The sequence below is a fragment of the Paramisgurnus dabryanus genome, chromosome 13 (assembly GCF_030506205.2).
Source record: "Paramisgurnus dabryanus chromosome 13, PD_genome_1.1, whole genome shotgun sequence".
NCBI lineage: Eukaryota > Metazoa > Chordata > Actinopteri > Cypriniformes > Cobitidae > Paramisgurnus > Paramisgurnus dabryanus.
Window position 1 is genome coordinate 7222434 of NC_133349.1, and position 18241 is coordinate 7240674.

The 18241-nt window shown below is 39.4% G+C and overlaps 1 protein-coding gene across 4 annotated transcripts in view; it reads left to right on the forward strand.

Moving 5' to 3' along the window:
- The window catches only part of oxr1a (oxidation resistance 1a), a 195605-nt gene that overhangs the window by 164741 nt on the left and 12623 nt on the right, over positions 1-18241 (forward strand). For all 4 annotated transcript variants that reach the window (XM_065298715.2, XM_065298718.2, XM_065298716.2 and 1 more), the window contains 5 exons: positions 5715-5867; positions 6265-6449; positions 8247-8917; positions 14389-14551; positions 18076-18241. In XM_065298715.2, coding sequence (XP_065154787.1) covers positions 5715-5867; positions 6265-6449; positions 8247-8917; positions 14389-14551; positions 18076-18241 — 1338 coding nt within the window. The remainder of the gene's footprint in view (positions 1-5714; positions 5868-6264; positions 6450-8246; positions 8918-14388; positions 14552-18075) is intronic.

Genomic DNA, 18241 nt, shown 5'->3' on the forward strand with positions numbered 1-18241 from the left:
GTCTTTGGCAATATTTCAGATACCGATATACTTCCTGGCTCCTGCGTCACCCTGTCTTTGTCGTTAAGCCTCATCATTGGTTAAATGTGATATACACATTCAGACGCACCTCCCCCTGGAGGCGTCCCCAGAGTGTCACAGGAGTGACGCAGCGCGAGTTCCCTCGAAATGGGAACTGTAACAATGTATCTCAAAAGGTAACATGATGTAACCTTGCTCTCACTTGAAATGTGTCCCCACATTTAGTCCTTGAATTTGAGGCTATTGGACCTGAAAAGTCCTTGAAAGGTCCTTGAATTCGAAATTAACTAAGGTGCGGGAACCCTACCCAACCTCTGGGAGTCAGGGTGCAAGTTTACTACTGCTACGGCTTTCAGGCAAAATCTAATGATTAGTGGCATCAAAGCTTTGTAGTTTTGTGGAATCTGTTTGCATGTAAATTTAACATGCACTAGCATAATATTGCATTTGGCTTTGTTTCCTAAATTATGTCTGAAATAACAGCTACTTCATCTTTTTCACAAATGTATTAAAAGTTTATTACGGCTGTAATAAACAATAGAAAAATTGTGTCTTCCAGTTTATATTTACGGTTACTTTTTTAGATACATCTACCTAAAAAGCACATAAACCAGCTTGAATTGGTTGTTTTATGCACCAAACTGCATCTTCCTTTCTAAATTAATGGTTCTTGGCCAGATGAAACTACAAAATTGCTTTATTGCAAAAACATTCCGCCTGTTGTCAAAAGTTTGGCTATATAATACTTGGCAAACAATGTAAAATGTGGACTTGAATTTAGTCTGAATAGCTTTTCCCCTTATCTCTTGTATCAACCCTCCCTTCCTGCTACTTGCTAAATTTAGTGTGCTACACAAGAAAATAAGAGGGAGTGAGAAACAGACACAGAAACAGAGGAAGAGAAGTTTGTGTGCCTGCGTGTGATTGGCCGCTGGTATTGGCCGACACTAGCAAAGGTGACTTTGTCCAAAAGTTTCTGATCTGACTTCCTGCCCAAAAACTTTTGTGTTGCTTTGCTCAGCTGGTTCTGTGGATGCAGCAGTTCTGTGTGTGTGATGATGACCAAAGAGGCTTTGTGTTGAACTCCATAAATGTGTTTTAAGTGAATTTAGCTGTGCAGAAGCTCAACTTGGCCACCAGATGGAGCTGCGTTTGTTCCCTAATATTTCACAACCGACAGCTGCAGGTAAACGAATGCACAGATGATCATTAATCTTCATCAGAGTGCTGTTGTTGATCACATTAGATCATCCTTGTTTAATGATAACACTTCTGCTATCTGAGATTTTAAGGGGTTTTTCATCTTTTGCTTCAGAGAGAGAGAGAGAAAGAGAGAGTCTAACTTTGTTATAATGCTTTGTGTGGAGTTTAAGTTGACCTGTGTTGGAATAGTTCAACTGCAGTGATCTAATGATAACACTATGAATGTCAACCACCCACATCTGCAGCCCCAAGCCGGGGTCAGTGGTGTCCTTCTTCTAAATCTTAACTATTGGACTCCTCTAGGCTGAAATTCTGGGCTGAAGATGCTCCTCACTGGGTCATGTAAGCTTCAGATGGCCTAGGGGACTTAAAGAGACACACGCTGTTTCATTTTCCACTTCACTCTTCTAGAAAGAACAGCATCAAACTGATTGGATTTTTGGCTGGACCTGAACCAGTTCGCTTGATCATTGCAGGAACACAGACCCCATGTGTTTTTTAGGGATCTTGTTAGCCATTGAGTTATTGATTGCTGGATTTTGGTGCAGTGATGTTGTTTATGATTTGACAACAAAATTTTACACGCACACGAACAAGCACAAGAAAATCACTTCACACACTATTAAGCAGCTGTTATAAACATGCAAAACTGTACTTTCGCATGCGTGCTACAATGGAAAATGTAGTTTTTTCATAGCACATGCAACATATATGTCACAATGTACAGCCCTGTATTGCCTGCTACTGGTACCAGCGAGTGCTTTAATGATGGACAAATTGAAAAACATTATGGGACTCATGGCCTTGCCTATTGATCTTATGGGATCTTAGGTGAAGTCATTTACTAATTTTATTACATTTTATAATGCTTATTTGTTTTATGTAATCACATTTTATCAAATGAATTACTTTTTTACCACTGATTCGGTTGGGACTCTATGGTATCCAGTTAGAAGGCTGTATGTAATCATTTGTTCTTTTAAGCTTGTACTTGTTTTTTAAATAATTTCCCTCTGGAGCACTGAATGTTAGACTCTCTTTTGAACTTGTGCAGTTAATAATGGCTTTGCTGAAGAAACGAGCTATAAACGGCAAGTCAGCATCAGAGTCTGTAAATACATGAAGCTATTTGCTCTTTCCAGCACATTACAACAGTGGCATCATGCCTCCGGATCTGTGCTACACAAACGCCTTCTTCCTGGACTGCCAGAGGAGGAGAAACCGTATTTGGAATAGCGGTATCGTGAAGGCATGTTTTGACTCTCTAGTTGCCTTTTTTGGGATTTAATGGGCGGGCCGCTCTGTCAAGGCACGGCTGGATGTTTAATGTCAATGCCAGAGGGTGGGAAAAGAAAGTGCCGGGCTTGTCAGGAAAGATTTTGTTAGGGCATCTTTAGGGATTTGGGCTATAAACATTAATTGTAATTGTCTTGTAATCATTTTATGATCCTGTTTTATTTATAACGTTCCAACACAGATGTTGTGGTTGATTATGCCTGTTATTTTGGTCTGAATTATTATCATTTATACTCAGTGTTTTTTTACTGAGATTTGGTAAAAGATTTCAAACGTGGGGCATTTGTTAAATATAAAGCATTGAGAAGATGTGCAGCATCCATAGCCGGAACATAATGTATGTAATTTTGCAAATGCAGAAAAAAGTATTTGATGTGGGGGCGCACTTTTGCCTTACAGCGAGAAGGTTCCCGGTTCGAGCCTTGGCTGGGTCAGGAGGTCTTTCTGTGTGGAGTGTCAGCGTGGGTTTACTTTGGGTACTCCGGTTGCTTCCCACAGTCCAAAGACATGCAAGTTAGATGAAATGGTGATGCCAAATTGTCCTTTCCCCAACTTTGGTGTGAATTAACTTGTGTATAGATTAACCAGTTCTTGCCATAATTATATAGGAATGGAGTTAAGAATAAATGAACAAAAAACTTTGAGAGCATCACATGCCTTCAGTGCCATGCCCTTTCACCTAAGCCCCGCCCTCTATCTTAAGCCCCACCCTACTTTGACATGGCATTGACACAGTGTTCAAATATTGGTTACCTTAAAAGTTTCGGTCCTTATTATTATTCAATGCTAGGCATTGGTACTGTAAGATGCTGGATGTCTGTGTGTGTTAGTGGAGTCTGTGCCAGACAGCATTGGGCAGAAGGTCATGATTTCAGGAGACCAAGCTCCCACTCTCTGCTCCTGCTGTCTGCACCAAGTATTCACGCCTCCTCCAAAACTCATGCTGCCTTCACAATCACAGCACTACCAGACTTCTGTGCCGTTTCATGTTTTTCTCAACAATATTGACTTACAGGGCAGGAAGATCCCTTATTGATGTTTTTACTGTAGTAACAACTGTTGTATGTCTTATGATGTGTTATGATTACCATGGTACATTTTTGTAAGGGTAAGATATACAGGGTTCCCACATGTCCTTGAAATGTGTTTGTGAATCTGGGGGGAATTTTCAAGGCCCTGAAAAGTTTTTGAAAATAAACATAAATGGCCTTAGGTCCTTGAAAGTGCTTGAATTTATTTTGTGCATAAAGGTTTTTTGGGAAAAAATCCATACGATTCCCTCTGGTTCGCTAATGTGTTATTTCGCCAGATTTGCGCATACGTTTCGCTCTGTGACATCGTGCTCGACCAGAGCACCATGTATGTGTGTGCGTTGTAGCGACTCGCGTGATACTGACGCAATGTTAGACTTCATTCACCCCAATTTTAAAGCATATGTACCATAGACTGTAAAAAAAAAGATTGACTACACGACGTTTCTTCCTTCCATTGTAATGGATTGAAGCCAAAAATGTCCGACCATGAGCACTGCCATGTTACGTAAAAACTTTAGTTTGGAGCCAAGGCGTGCACAGAACAAATCGTCCATGGAGCCGCGGTATCAAACTTCCGCCCAAACAATCGCGCACCCAATAGAGACAGAGCGCAGTTATGCAAATGTGAAAACCACGCCCACCGGGGGGGAAACAACCCAACCATTCCCAACCAGTCTCCATTGACTTTGTATTGCGAGAGGCTGCCTCCTTGTCATTTCTGGCTTATAACAAAAAACAGAATAATGCCTAAAAGTTGCTGTGTGACAATATGTACAACTAACAAGCCAAAAAACACAGAAATACGTTTTTATAAGCTGTCGAGCCAAAAAACCCAGCCTTTAAGGAGAAAAAAGTGGATCGCCTACTACGTTTTCCCCTAGTGGACGTAGATCTACTAATAGAAGTACTATGAAAAGTTGCCTGTTTCCACTTTTGTGTCTTTAAACGCTCGTTTTTTGAGGTCGACAGCTTATAATAACTTATTTCTGTTTTTTTTTTGGCTTGTTAGCTGTACACTTTGTCACACAGCAGCTTTTAGGCATTATTCTGTTTTTAAGTTTTATCTGTAAATAAGTTTTTATAAGCTGTCGACCCCAAAAAAAGAATCGTTTAAAGACACAAAAGTGGAAACAGGCAACTTTTCATAGTACTTCTATTAGTAGACCTGCGTCCAATAGGGGGAAACGTAGTCAGCGATCCACTTTTTTCTCCTTAAAGGCTGGGTTTTACGGCTCGACAGCTTATTAAAACGTATTTCTGGGTTTTTTGGCTTGTTAGCTGTACATATTGTCACACAACAGCTTTTAGGCATTATTCTGTTTTTTGTTATAAGCCAGAAATGACAAGGAGGCAGCCTCTCGCAATACAAAGTCAATGGAGACAGTTGGATTGTTTTCCCCCGGTGGGCGTGGTTTTCAGGTTATGACACGCCCCGTTTCTATAGCATCAAATTATTAGCTAAAATGAAAATGATCACAAAAATAAACATTGAACATATATCAGCGTGGAAACAACTACCTTTAAGGACCAAAACCATCCTTCTGAAATTTTTATTGGAAGTGTGAATTTTTTTATTTAGAACCGAATCCTGTTCGTTTGCATGTAGAGGGTGGGGTTTATGACTTGTACTGCAGCCAGCCACCAGGGGGCGATCAAAGAGCCATGTACTTCACTTTTAAAGATGTATTAGGGACACTCAATATTTACACTGTCTGAATCATTTCTCTTACCCCCTACATAGTAGGGATGAACTCAAGTACTCATACGTGACATCAAAAATTGGATACAAAAAAAACCAGATTATCGTGTGGATTTGTTTATTTATTTATTTACTTATTTTTTTGTGATTGTTATGGCGGCATTTGGATGTCTGACTGGTTAGCCTTACAAAATTTAGAATACAGTAAAGTATGTGCCAAATATTTTTCAAAATATGATATGCAGAACAGAAATACAACAAGTAGAATATCAGATCTCTGTCATATTGCCAAAATTAAATGTTTTGGACCTGGAAAGTCCTTGAAAGTTCCTTGAATTTGAAGTTAACCAAGGTGCAGGAACCCATATACAGTAGTAGCTGAAGACATGGCTACCATTTTGTCTATTTTGGAGACTGTCGGTTTCACCTTGTCACCAGTTCTGTCTCTGTTTTTTTCTCAGGACTCCAATGGTCCTCCTCGTGCAGATGTTCCCACCCCTCCGTTCTTCTCCGCACTGCAGTCCTCTCGCGTGGTTTCCTCCACCTCGGAAGAAGAGGAGGCGCTGACGGAGAAGTTCCTCAAAATAAACTGCAAGTACATCACAGACAGCAAGGTAAATACTGGCTTTCCCAGTGACAGCATCTCTAAAGTTGCAGTATCGTAGCTTTCGGAGGAATGCAGAGTCATCCCTTAAATACAGCGTGTGTAAGGTTTACAAAAGTTTTAATGACTCTGCAGATTAACTTACCTGTTCGTTTATTTTAAGCTATTTTTTTGGCTTTAAATTGCCTGTTAGGTGTTGCTTTAAAATAATAAAACTGTACATGCATTTATGCATTTAGCAGATGTTTGTTTATGCCAAGCATCCAATACATATACACACACTTAAGGTATGCCTGACATCAACATATAGTAACATGTTGAAGTGTATAGTCAAATGAAGACGAACAGTCACGGAAAGCACACGTAAGTGAGGCCTGTCTCAAGTGCCTGTTTTTAATGTTTCACAGGGTGTTGTTAGTGGGGTGTTACTTGTGACGCCAAACAACATCATGTTTGACCCTCACCGGACGGACCCTCTGGTTCTGGAGAGAGGATGTGAAGAGTATGGGATCATGTGTCCACTGGAGGAGGTTCAGTCCGCGGCCGTCTACAGAGAAATCACAGACAGCAAGATCAGAGACTCCATTCCCCCGTAAGACAAGATCCATTTGTCACGTGTTACATTACATTTACATGCATTTGCCAGACGCTTTTAGCCATTCACGCTGTGATCAGTATGTTAAACAAAACTCTACCAGATGGATAACAAACTTTACTTTATATTTTAGGATTGCTTTCATATTACAATTCTTTTAGATTTTTTTTCAACTTTGAGTTTTTTTATAGTTTTGAAGCACTAGACAAACTGTTTTGATTAATAAAGACTGTGAAAAGTTAAAATTTTACTCTCATCATATGTCAGTAATTGGTTTCATCTTCTTATCTAAGCTTTCTATATTAAAGATCTCTCATGTAAATCAGTGTTTTTCTGCTGTAAGCATCAGCAATTACACTCCTGTACGATTTCTTCAGATATCCGGCGTTTGGCTTTATTATACACCAAATGGATTTTTATTCCAAGGTTAATGAAGCGTAAATTTAGCCGCCTACGTCTGGATTGCTCACCCATTTCCATTTATAATAAGAAGTTAATGATTTAAGCAGCCTTTCCACCCCCAGATATTTATATCCTCTGTTGGTCTGTGAATGATGGTGTTTTGCATTCGACTCAATGCAGGGTTGTGTGTTTCATCAGTCACACAAGGTTCACCGCAGGGTTTCGGGTGTGGTGCACAGACACCTTTGATAGCACAGATGTACTGATAGAGGGACCTGCTTTTCATTTGTGCACCTGTACTTTTATTAATAACATCGAATGGGTTTGAATATCTAAAGTATGGCTTTATTGTGCTCTGAAGATGGACTACAGAGGCCACACACAGAGAGATAGATAGACAGACAGACGGACCGATAGATAAAAAAATTATAAAAATTGAGTATATGCTTAAGATGCGTACGCGCACTGCCGCATTTTAGAAACCCCATGTATACGTAGGTCGGCATGCGCGTACAGGAGAATGTAGTATGTAGCCTTGGAGATGCATTGCATTTTGTCCCAAAAAAAATAATACATTCGTTTTTTGCTGTGTGATATTAAAGGAAAACACCACCGTTTTTCAATATTTTACTATGTTCTTACCTCAACTTAGACAAATTAATACATACCTATCTTTTTTCAATGCGTGCATTTAATCTTTGTATAGCGCTTTGTGAATGTGTTAGCATTTAGCCTAACCCCATTCATTCCTTAGGATCCAAACAGGGATGAATTTAGAAGCCACCAAACACTTCCATGTTTTCCCTATTTAAAGACTGTTACATGAGGAGTTGCACGAGTAAGTATGGTGGCACAAAATAAAATGTGACGATTTTTTTTAAGCGGGAGGAGTGATGATGTTACTGCGCACCAAGGTCGAAGTGCTGCAAACTAAGTGCGCTCACGCCATACAATATAGTTCTCATTTTTTATCCGCCTCGTTTTTTTTGTGCCACCATACTTACTGGTGTAACTACTCATGGAACAGTCTTGAAATAATGAATACATGGAAGTGTTTGGTACTTCTAAATTCATTCCTGTTTGGATCCTAAGGAATGAATGCGGCTAGGCTAAATGCTAACACATTCACAACGCGCTATACAAAGATTAAGTGCATGCACTGAAAAAAGATAGGTATGTAATCATTCGTCTAAGTTGAGGTAAGAACATAGTAAAATATTGAAAAACTGTGGTGTTTTCCTTTAAGGATGAGACAGGTAGCATATTTAAATTAGGCTTTTATGCAGCACTGCATGTCATATAGAGATTGTATACAGCACAAAGGCACGTCAAAGCCAGCTTAACTCGAATAGTGAAATGGTGGTTTTCTTCTTCTCTCTGTTTCTGCTGCAGGGATTTTGAAGCTGTGTTCTCTGGAAGCTTTCACCAAACAGAGCACCGCCTTCGGGAAGGTTACGACAGTGCCAGCACAGGCCCCCGAAGCACCGAAGGCTCCATCTCAGAGGACGTCTTCACTGAATCAGAGCTTTCGCCCATTCGTGAGGAGCGACAGTCCACGGAGGAGCTCCACCAGTCATCGGGAGCCTCATCTCAATCCATGCAGACCATCGCCCAGGAACCTCAGACGCCTGAGGAAAGCCAAACCTCTGCCTGCCATACAGATGAGGAAGAAAAGCCAGACATGTCGAAGGGGGAGGGAGACCCCGCCAGCGATACTGCCCAGCCCAACACATCCACAGGCTCCAGACACCCCAGCCAGGAAGAGCCAAGTACACCAACCAGCAGGGAACACCAGCAGCCACCCCACTGCCAGATCGAAGGAGCCGCCCCCTCCTCAGGTTCTCAGAGCTCTGCGCCCGAAGCGGAGGAGGCCACGGGGCCAGAAAGTTGCCCTGATGGGGCAAAAGTAACCAGAGTTTCAGAGACAGACGTAGAGGAGCTGAGAAAGATGTGCATGAGTCACACTATGCAACAAGCAAAGGAACAACGAGACAGCGTCCAGCAGGCACAGAGAGATAACGTCGAGCAGACCAAGGGCAGCCAGAGACAAAGCTCGGCTGAAGGTATGTTATCCCATGTATTAATTCAGCTAAGTTGAGGTAAGAACATAGTAAAATATTGAAAAGCAGTGGTGTTTTCCTTTAAAGTTAAATTTCTAAACCTAAACATAAAAAATGCTCATTTACAAGAAAACATGTAAGACACATTTAGAAGGTCTTACATCTGAGCTCTTCAAATAAAGTTTCTAAATCTCTAACATTAAGGGCCCTATCTTGCACCCAGCGCAATTGACTTTGTCAGTGACGCATGTATCATTTGTATTTTGCACCAGCGCACAGCGGGTTTTTCCCTCTACAAACGCACGTCGGCAAACTAGGGAATGAACTTGCGCTCCCTGGGCGGTTCAGCGCAAAAAAAGAGGCGTGTTCCAGCGCAAACCATCCCTGATGCTATTTTGCAGTTTCAAAAAACAATTACGCCACTGACCAGTGGCGCGTTGCGTGTGGTTCATTATGCTATTTTAGGGGCGCATGCTTACCATAATGTATAGCGTGCACAACGCGCATACACTTTGCATCTAATCTACACAGATGCAACAGTTATTTTTGCAAATCATAAATTGTTACACTAAAAAATAGTAATACACGAGATAAGGGGAATCATAGTGGTGAGCATTGTGGTGATAGTTTTTATTTATTGTGTGGCTGCGTTAAAAAATTCTCATGCAAATAACGATTAAAATATTTTCATAAGTTTGTTGTGTGGCTGTATTACGTTTATTTTATGTAAATAATAATTAAAATGTTTTCACAAGAAACCTTAACCTTGCTTGCGTTTCTTGGGTCTGATTTCAAAGCCCCCAAACCCTTTCAGCGGTGAGGGTGGACGCAGCGATGTCCTCTGCTGGCATCTGTGTAGAGGCAGATCCACCTCCCGTTACACGGCGTGCCCGATTTATGCTGGCAAGCTTGGGATTTCCCCGTCTCCTGACATCATTTTAGCGCTTGGCGCAACGTCCTGGGGATGCCAGCTGATGAGACAATTGTGGATATTTCCTCTCACGCCTGTTTAACCTACACTGATTTGGGCGGGTTTCTCCCATCCACATACAAAACAACTTCTCTGTCTTTGACTGCTCTAACAAGAACGTCGGTCTCCTCGGCTGTAAACCGCTCCTGGCGTTCGCCTGGTAAATCTGTCATAATAATAGCAACCCGCCATGGAACTTGCGCCCTTGCGTTTAAAGGGAATGTTGGCTAGCGTTCTGATTGGTTTATTTGACGTTACGCCCAAACCACACCTATGAATAATGAACCTACTTCAGACCAACCCCTTATTGATTTGCGCCTGGCGCAAGAGTTATTTCTCCCACCGGGAAAATAGCAACAGCGCCCAAGATCCGCCCACAAACTCACTTGCGCGTTGCGCTTCGCACTTGCGTTTCAGATCGTTAAAATAGGGCCCTAAATGTCATTGTGACCAACATTAAAGATAGCTGAAAAGCTTTCAGCATTTACTATCAAAGTATCTCCTGGTGTCAGTGTGTGGTGTGGCATGCTGGGAGTTGTGATAACCTTGTTTTGTTTGGCTTTGTTGATGGAACACTAGAGAATGCTGGGAAGTGAAAAGTGGTTCACCTGAGGGAGCGCAGGGCCACTTTACCTCGGCTTTTACATGTTGCTTTGATCTTTCGACGGCGGCCTGCGCCACCAGATCTTACAGAGAGATAAGCTAAACCCCATTAAACCGAATGTGCATAGAAGCAAATAACATAGACCACAAAACAAGCAGCAAATAGAGTAGGGAAGATTAGGGTAAGTCTTACATTTACATTTTACATTTATGCATTTGGTAGATGCTTTAATCCAAAACGACTTGCAGTGCATTCAATCTGTACATTTTTGATCAGTTTGTGTGTTAATTGGGATCAATCCTATGACCTTTGCAATTCTAAATCGATGCTGTACCCACTGAGTGGCAGAAACACAATCGATTTCTGTACACAAGAAATTAACAGCATTGACTCGTAGTATAAATGTTCAACATGAAACTTTGATAGGTAAAATTATTTTTTTATTCGCCTTTTTATTTATTATAATATTAAACCATGTTATTTAGAAGATCAGGGTTCTTTGAGCAGTACAGAACTTGACCTTGTTTGTTCACTATTTACCATTGTGAATCTTATAATGAAAACGGCATGGTGTAATATTCATTTTAGACTCTCAGTTGTATAGTTTTATTATTATTATTCCTCCATGTATTGCAGAAGGCGTGCTGAGCGCTCTGTATGCCCAGAGCAAATGAGTCATCAGCTGAAAGTTATTTAACCTTAATAGCTGATCAAGCTTTTATAATGGACTTTTTATAATGGTTTTGATCTTTTTAAGACTTACTTTTAATCTTTTGGGATTAAAGAGTTCATATTACTGTGAAAACATACAGTACTTTAGCTTTGAACATCATCCCCACTCCAAAACAAGCATTTATTAAATGCTAAACATTCTGAGCTTATGTAGGTCATCGGCTTAAGACAGATACTTTATGTAGTTCCCATAGCTCAATTGGTGGAGTATTGCTTTAGCCACGTGACAGTCATGGGTTCGATTCCCAAGGAACATACATACTGATAATGAGATTAAAGGGATAGTTCGGCCAAAAATGATATTAAACCCATGATTTACTCACCCCCAAGCTGTCTGAGTTGCATATGTCCATCGTTTTTCAGACAAACACATTTTCGGATATTTTATAAAATGTTTTAGATCTTTCAGTTGATTAAATGTAATGTTACGGGGTCCACCCATAGTCCACGACCTTCAAGTCCAAAAAAAGTGCGTCCATCCTTCACAAATTAAATCCAAACGGCTCCAGGATGATAAACAAAGGTCTTCTGAGGGTTATACGCGCGGTGTTGTTGTAGAAATATCCATATTTCAAACTTTATAAACTAAAATAAATACCTTCCGGTAGCGCCACCATCTTAGTCGCGTCCGCATTCAGGATGAGCGCTTACGCAGCCTACGGAGGCTACTCTGCTGCTGCTCTGTGCCCCCGCCCTCCGAATTTGTCATACGTCACTAAGAAAAGTGCGTGCACTATGCGGATTACCCTCAGAAGACCTTTTTTTATCATCCTGGAGCCGTTTGGATTTAATTTGTGAAGGATGGACGCACTTTTTTTGGACTTGAAGGTCGTGAACTATGGGTGGACCCCGTAACATTACATTTAATCAACTGAAAGATCTAAAACATTTTATAAAATATCCAAAAATGTGTTTGTCTGAAAAACGATGGACATATGCAACTCGGACAGCTTGGGGGTGAGTAAATCATGGGTTTAATATCATTTTTGGCCGAACTATCCCTTTAAATGTTATGTGGATTGAATGCTTTGGATAAAAGCGTCTGCCAAATGCAAACATTTTAAACACACGTTGTTTCTGCTTATCTCGCGTTAATCTTGAGTACCTATAGAGTTTTATTACATGCTTCATATATTCATATATTAGAGTCTTTAGTTTTATCAGATTTATAAGACATGTCAGCTGTACTGAATTTTTGCGAATAAGCCTGTGCTCCTAGAGGCGTACCACGGGGGATCGAGTCACGAGCAAGCAACACACACATCTCTCTGGATAACTTATGATTTACTACATGTTCGTGAAGTTTACATTATATGCACTTAAGCACCGTTGGCCAACAAACACAGACATTTGATGCAGTTTTACTTACCGCCTGCGACTCATGACCCTATGGAACTTTTTAAGGATATCCAGCGTTAAACAAACACACATGCAAACTCTGCTGCTACCCGCAGATAAGCAAACTACATCCATTGTTTCAATAATGCTGGGTTCATTGGGAAGCTGAACAAATTTCCTTCACAAACAACTCGCTTCTGGTGTGTGCGTGCGCTATTCTGGTTAAAGTGCCCATATAAGGACTTCCACTGTACTTTCTGCACTAAAATGGGCCATAAAAGAAAGATTGTTACTTATGAATTTTTCCATGTTCAAAAAAAATTTCCGAAACTAATACGAACCCTAGCGAAGTGCATTCGGCCCAAAAATACGTCCTTACCTAACTGTGACTTCTGCCGTGATGTCAGTGCCCATCTGAATTACCAAACCCATTGTGACAAATCACTGGGGATTATTAGCACAGTTCAGGACCGACTACTAAATTGCATACCAAATTAGGCTATTGAAAATGAATGAGCACCCACTTTGTGCTGCAGTCTAAGTAGATTAATGTTGCATTGGCTCTGTAAATGGCTTTGGCTCCTGCAGCATCAGGTGTAAGGTGTTTCTTTCTGAGCCTCCCATAGCGTTACCTAATCAGTTATTAACAAAAGATTGCATTGCAGTCGGCCTTGGATCTGAGCTGTCTGAGTTTTTACACTAGTAACTATTGCCTATGTTGCTCGCAGTCTAATTTCAACAAGGTGATATATTTTGTGTACTTCATGTTAATAATGAGTTAATGCATTCATGTTTGAAATGTAATGTCATATTAAGCATGTTTGAAGACTTTAGTCCAGAGGTGCCATAAGTTGGCCCACAATGACCTTTAATTTGGCCCATAATGCCATGTGAGATACGGCAAAGGATAAACATCATTGACGCAGATGTTCATATTTCCAATTAAAATTTTTCTAAAATAAAAAAAATATTTGTTGAAATACAAGGAATTAAAGTTAATTTTTTTATGTACATGCATACGGTGTTAAGCATGCATCACAAAACTCTACAAACTCGGGCACTATTGGCTAACAATGGAGAGGTTGATGCAGTGGCACAGAGACAAAAGAAAATTTTAAAATGATTGGAAAAATTATTTCTTTTTTACAACAGTTACCTTTGAAAATAAAACTGCATTAGTTATGCATAAACAGAGTAATGTTTGCTTATTTATTTTTTAAATAATAGCAACGTATAAATGAGGAGAATCAGGGTAACTTTATTTTTAAAGGGGATATGTCACAAGACTTTTTTTAAGATGTAAAATAAATTTTTGGTGTCGCAGAGTACACATGTGAAGTTTTAGCTCAAAATACCATAAAGATAATTTATTTTTATTGACACTTTGTAGGTGTGAGCAAAAATGTGGCGTTTTGGGTGTGTCTCCCAAAATGCAAATAAGCTGATGAAATTCAAACACTGATCGCAACGATGTTAGTTTGATGCAATTGAAACTCAATTGTTCTGTGAATTTTTTTCGCTCTCTTTCTATCTGCACTAAATGGCTGTGCAGTCGTTGGATAGTGCAGATTAAGGGGCAGTATTATTATAATATGATCTCCATTTTAATCACCTAATTTTTCACATGCTTGCAGAGAATGGTATTTTACCATAGCATTAAAAACTTTCTGCAATGCTACATTCAAATCAATGAATGTTAAAAAAAGTATAAATGTACTGTAGATGCCTTCATATGAGGTTTCTAAACATCTGTGGGAAAGTTTAAAAGAGGCCGGGAGAAAACTGCAGTGTGCAATGAGATTAACATTATTAATCATTTCTAAATTTCAGGTTCAATGACGTCCAAGGAAAGGCAGAAGTCTCACAAATTTTTGTGTCTGCAAGTTGGCAAAGCCATGAAGAAGACGTTCGTTTCCAACGCCAGCGCATCAATGCAGCAGTATGCACAGCGTGATCGCAAACACGAGTACTGGTTTGCTGTTCCCCAGGAGAGGTGAGTTGGGAAGATATTTTAGTGTCAAACTTCAGTCCCATACTGCATTGTACTAATGTCTGCTCTAAATAAACCCTGAGAGACCATTCCCAAAATACAGAAATGATTTTAAAAATTCTGCGCACATTACTTAGACAGGAGAAAAGAATATTATGGAAGTGAATGGGGCTCATGATTAGTTTGGTTTCAAATATTTCTCAAAATATCTTCCTTCGTGTACATCAGAACAAAGAAATATATACAGGTTTGTAACAACATGAGATTGAGTGAATGTTGACAGAATTTAAATTTTTGGGTGAACTATCCCTCTAAGATGTACAGTAAATGTAAACTGGACATGTTTTCACAAGGTTCGCCCAAATGTGTTTTTCTATGTAATTACGCAGCATAATTCAATTGAAGTTCTCTCTGAAACGTCACTTTAATTTAAAAGGAGGAATTGTGTTCATTTGACACGGTGTTGTTATGCGATCAGCGCTCTCGTGCTACAACAGAGACGTCAGTGTCTAATCTGCACAAGAGCTTTCTGTTCTACATCCCACTGGAACTTATTCTCTGACTGTTTCTTATTATCAAATGAGTCATGGATATTTTTAAAGAGGTAAAATGATTCAGACAATGAATCAGTCAAACAGTAATACTCAGAAGAGTCAGACTGGATTAGCTTTAAGTTCACTAGCGTGTTGTAGTTGTAGTATCGAACACCTTCTGTATGCCAATGGCACTGCAGAGCTCTGTGACCGAACTGCTTGTCAGAGAGACACGGTTGGGCTCGGCAATGCGGTGACCCGGAAGATCAGTGCAAAGAATCTTCTCAATAGTTGGATGTATATTAAATATATTATTAAACATATTCAATTATTAACTATTTAGTGTAGAATAGATAGAGGATTTAAAACTTTTTTTGTCTGCCTTTGTTTGACATTAAGGGGTGGTTTCCAGGACAGAGATTAAATTAAGCCAGGATTAGGCCTTAGTTTAATTAGGAAATATAACTAGTTTTAACAAAAATGCATTACTAAAACATTACTTGTGTGCATATTGAGGCAAAACAAAGGGCACTCGTGTATTTTTAAGATATTTCAGTGGAAGTTGTTTTTAGTCTAGGACTAGTCTTATCCTTAAATCCACTAAAGCCCTTTTCACACAGAAATTCCGTAAAATACACAGGATTTGAATCCTGGATTTTTCCGGAATAGTTCGATTTTTTTACATTCACACTGCCAAGATTACACGGCATCTGATGGTCCCGAAAAGACTCGCGTGCATTTTTGTTTATGATAAGACTACAAAGGAGCGCGTGAACGCACAGTTCTATGCTGGTGAATGATCTCATCTTCTGAGTGGATATTTGACAAGCTCCCTGATTTCTGCTTTGATACAGTTTTCAGACATTTCTCATCGTGATTGTTTATATGCATTTAAAACCCGCATTTTGAGGAGCTGGACGATATATCTTGTTGGGATGACATGCGGGTATTTTAGTTTATTATAGCTAAAATGAGCACGTGACGCGATATTCTTTTATGCTGCTGAATGATCTCCGTTTCAACGCAGTAAGTAATGAGCTAACTTACCTGATATCTGCTTCAGTCCAGTTTGCTGACATTTCTCGTAGTGAGTGTTGTAAATCCCTCATTTTAAAGAGTTGAACCAACTTCATGTTGCCATGACACGTGCGTCATTGTTTATGCATCTCATTTATCATTTCCTGATAACTGCTTCAATCTAGTTTGCAACATTTCTCGTGGTGAATGTTTATATGCATGTTATCTCTCGCTGTAAGGAGCTGAACCATAACTTGTGTTGTGATGATGACGCGCGCGTCCTCACTTCGACACGCCCATTACTGCATTCTTGCGGCTTCTTGTTCACACAGAGGGTTACCCGCGTATCTTACTAGGTCCTCTTTCCGGCAACGATCCCAGAAGATTAACGGAACGAGTTTTTGTTCACACAGACGCTTGTCTGGCAATTTTACGGGTATTTTCTGGGACCAGAGGTCTGTGTGAATGGGGTTTAACTTGGGGGGTACTTCAAGTAAATAATTTAAGTAAATATTTAAATAATTTAATAGCACATTTACATGTTTAACTTCAAAAACATTTATTTTTATTGCCACGTAAAACGTATCTGTCCATTTTTTTTTTCTCAGTTTTACATTGTATTGTTGTGTAATTGTCACATGATAAACAAATAGAATTATATTTTTGTTAGTATTTATGTTATTAATTCATACATTTTTTTTTATCATCTCACGGACCTCCTGAAATTCTCAGCGACCCAATAGGGGTTCGCGAACCCCAGTTTGGGAAACCCTGGAATAGACTATATGGTATTTTTGCAAATGTTATTGTCTTTATAAGTAAATTGTTATCTAATAAAAATGGCATAAATGTTTCTTTTAAACATTTAGTCAGTTAATAAATAATAATAGTAACAGGCATCATATTAACTAATTTCCCCCAGCCTTTTTTTTTTTTAAAGTTGCCCTCCAGCATTTTTTGTGCTTATAAAATACCTTCCAGGAAAATTTTCTTCTATAAATATATAAACATACAAATATATCTCATAAACAAACAAAACAGGAAAAAATTTTCATCTTATATTTATTTGTTTTCATTTTACAACCTCTCAAATATGGGTAGGTTTCTTCAAAAAAACTAAATTTTGAGTAAAAAGCTTAAATAATTGCATTTTTGTAAAGGAATTTTATTAGAGATCAGATTCAGAGTTTTAAATGTTGAAAAATATTTTTGCTTCAATTTTGGGTAAGAGCGCCATCTAGTGGATAGTAGCGGAGCTTACAGTAAAACTTGCCAGGAAAGCGCCATTGCCAAGGAAATTTTTTCTCTTAATTGACGAGATAATTCGTCAGGGGCGGGGAAAGTGTTTAACTAGACATTATGTCTTCTTACATGGAAATGCCCTTAAACGTAGAAAAATATTAACTCGTAACTCATTTTGCCATGTTTAAAGGAAAACACCACAGTTTTTCAATATTTTACTATGTTCTTACCTCAACTTAGATTAATTAATACATACCTATCTTTTTCAATGCTTACACTTAATCTTTGTACAGCACGTCTTGAATGTGTTAGCATTTAGCCTAGCCCCATTCATTCCTTAGGATCCAAACAGGGATGAATTTAGAAGCCACCAAACACTTCCATGTTTTCCCTATTTAAAGACTGTTACACGAGTAAATATGGTGGCACAAAATAAAACTTTTGTTTGGAGCCATAGGAATGAATGGGGCTAGGCTAAATGCTAAAACATTCACGAAGCGCTGTACAAAGATTAAAAGTGAACGCATTGGAAAAAGATAGGTATGTATTAATTCATCTAAGTCGAGGTAAGAACATAGTAAAATATTGAAAACGGTGGTGTTTTCCTTTAAACCCATTTCATAGACACTTATACAGGAGACTGTGTCTAGGCCGAGTCATTAGTGAAGATTTAAATGTTAGTAGGTGACCTAATACGAACAAAATTAAATATAACAATGTAATTTGTATCTCCAGGTCAGATCACCTATACCTTTTCTTCATCCAGTGGAGCCCTGATGTTTTCGGGGAGGGGGTAGGAAGCATCAGCCGGGATCCTGGCTTCGTCGTGGTGAAGAAAAATGAGGAGTCGGAGACGAACGAGGAGCAGCAGACCGAAGACGATTCAAACAAGGAGTGGGAG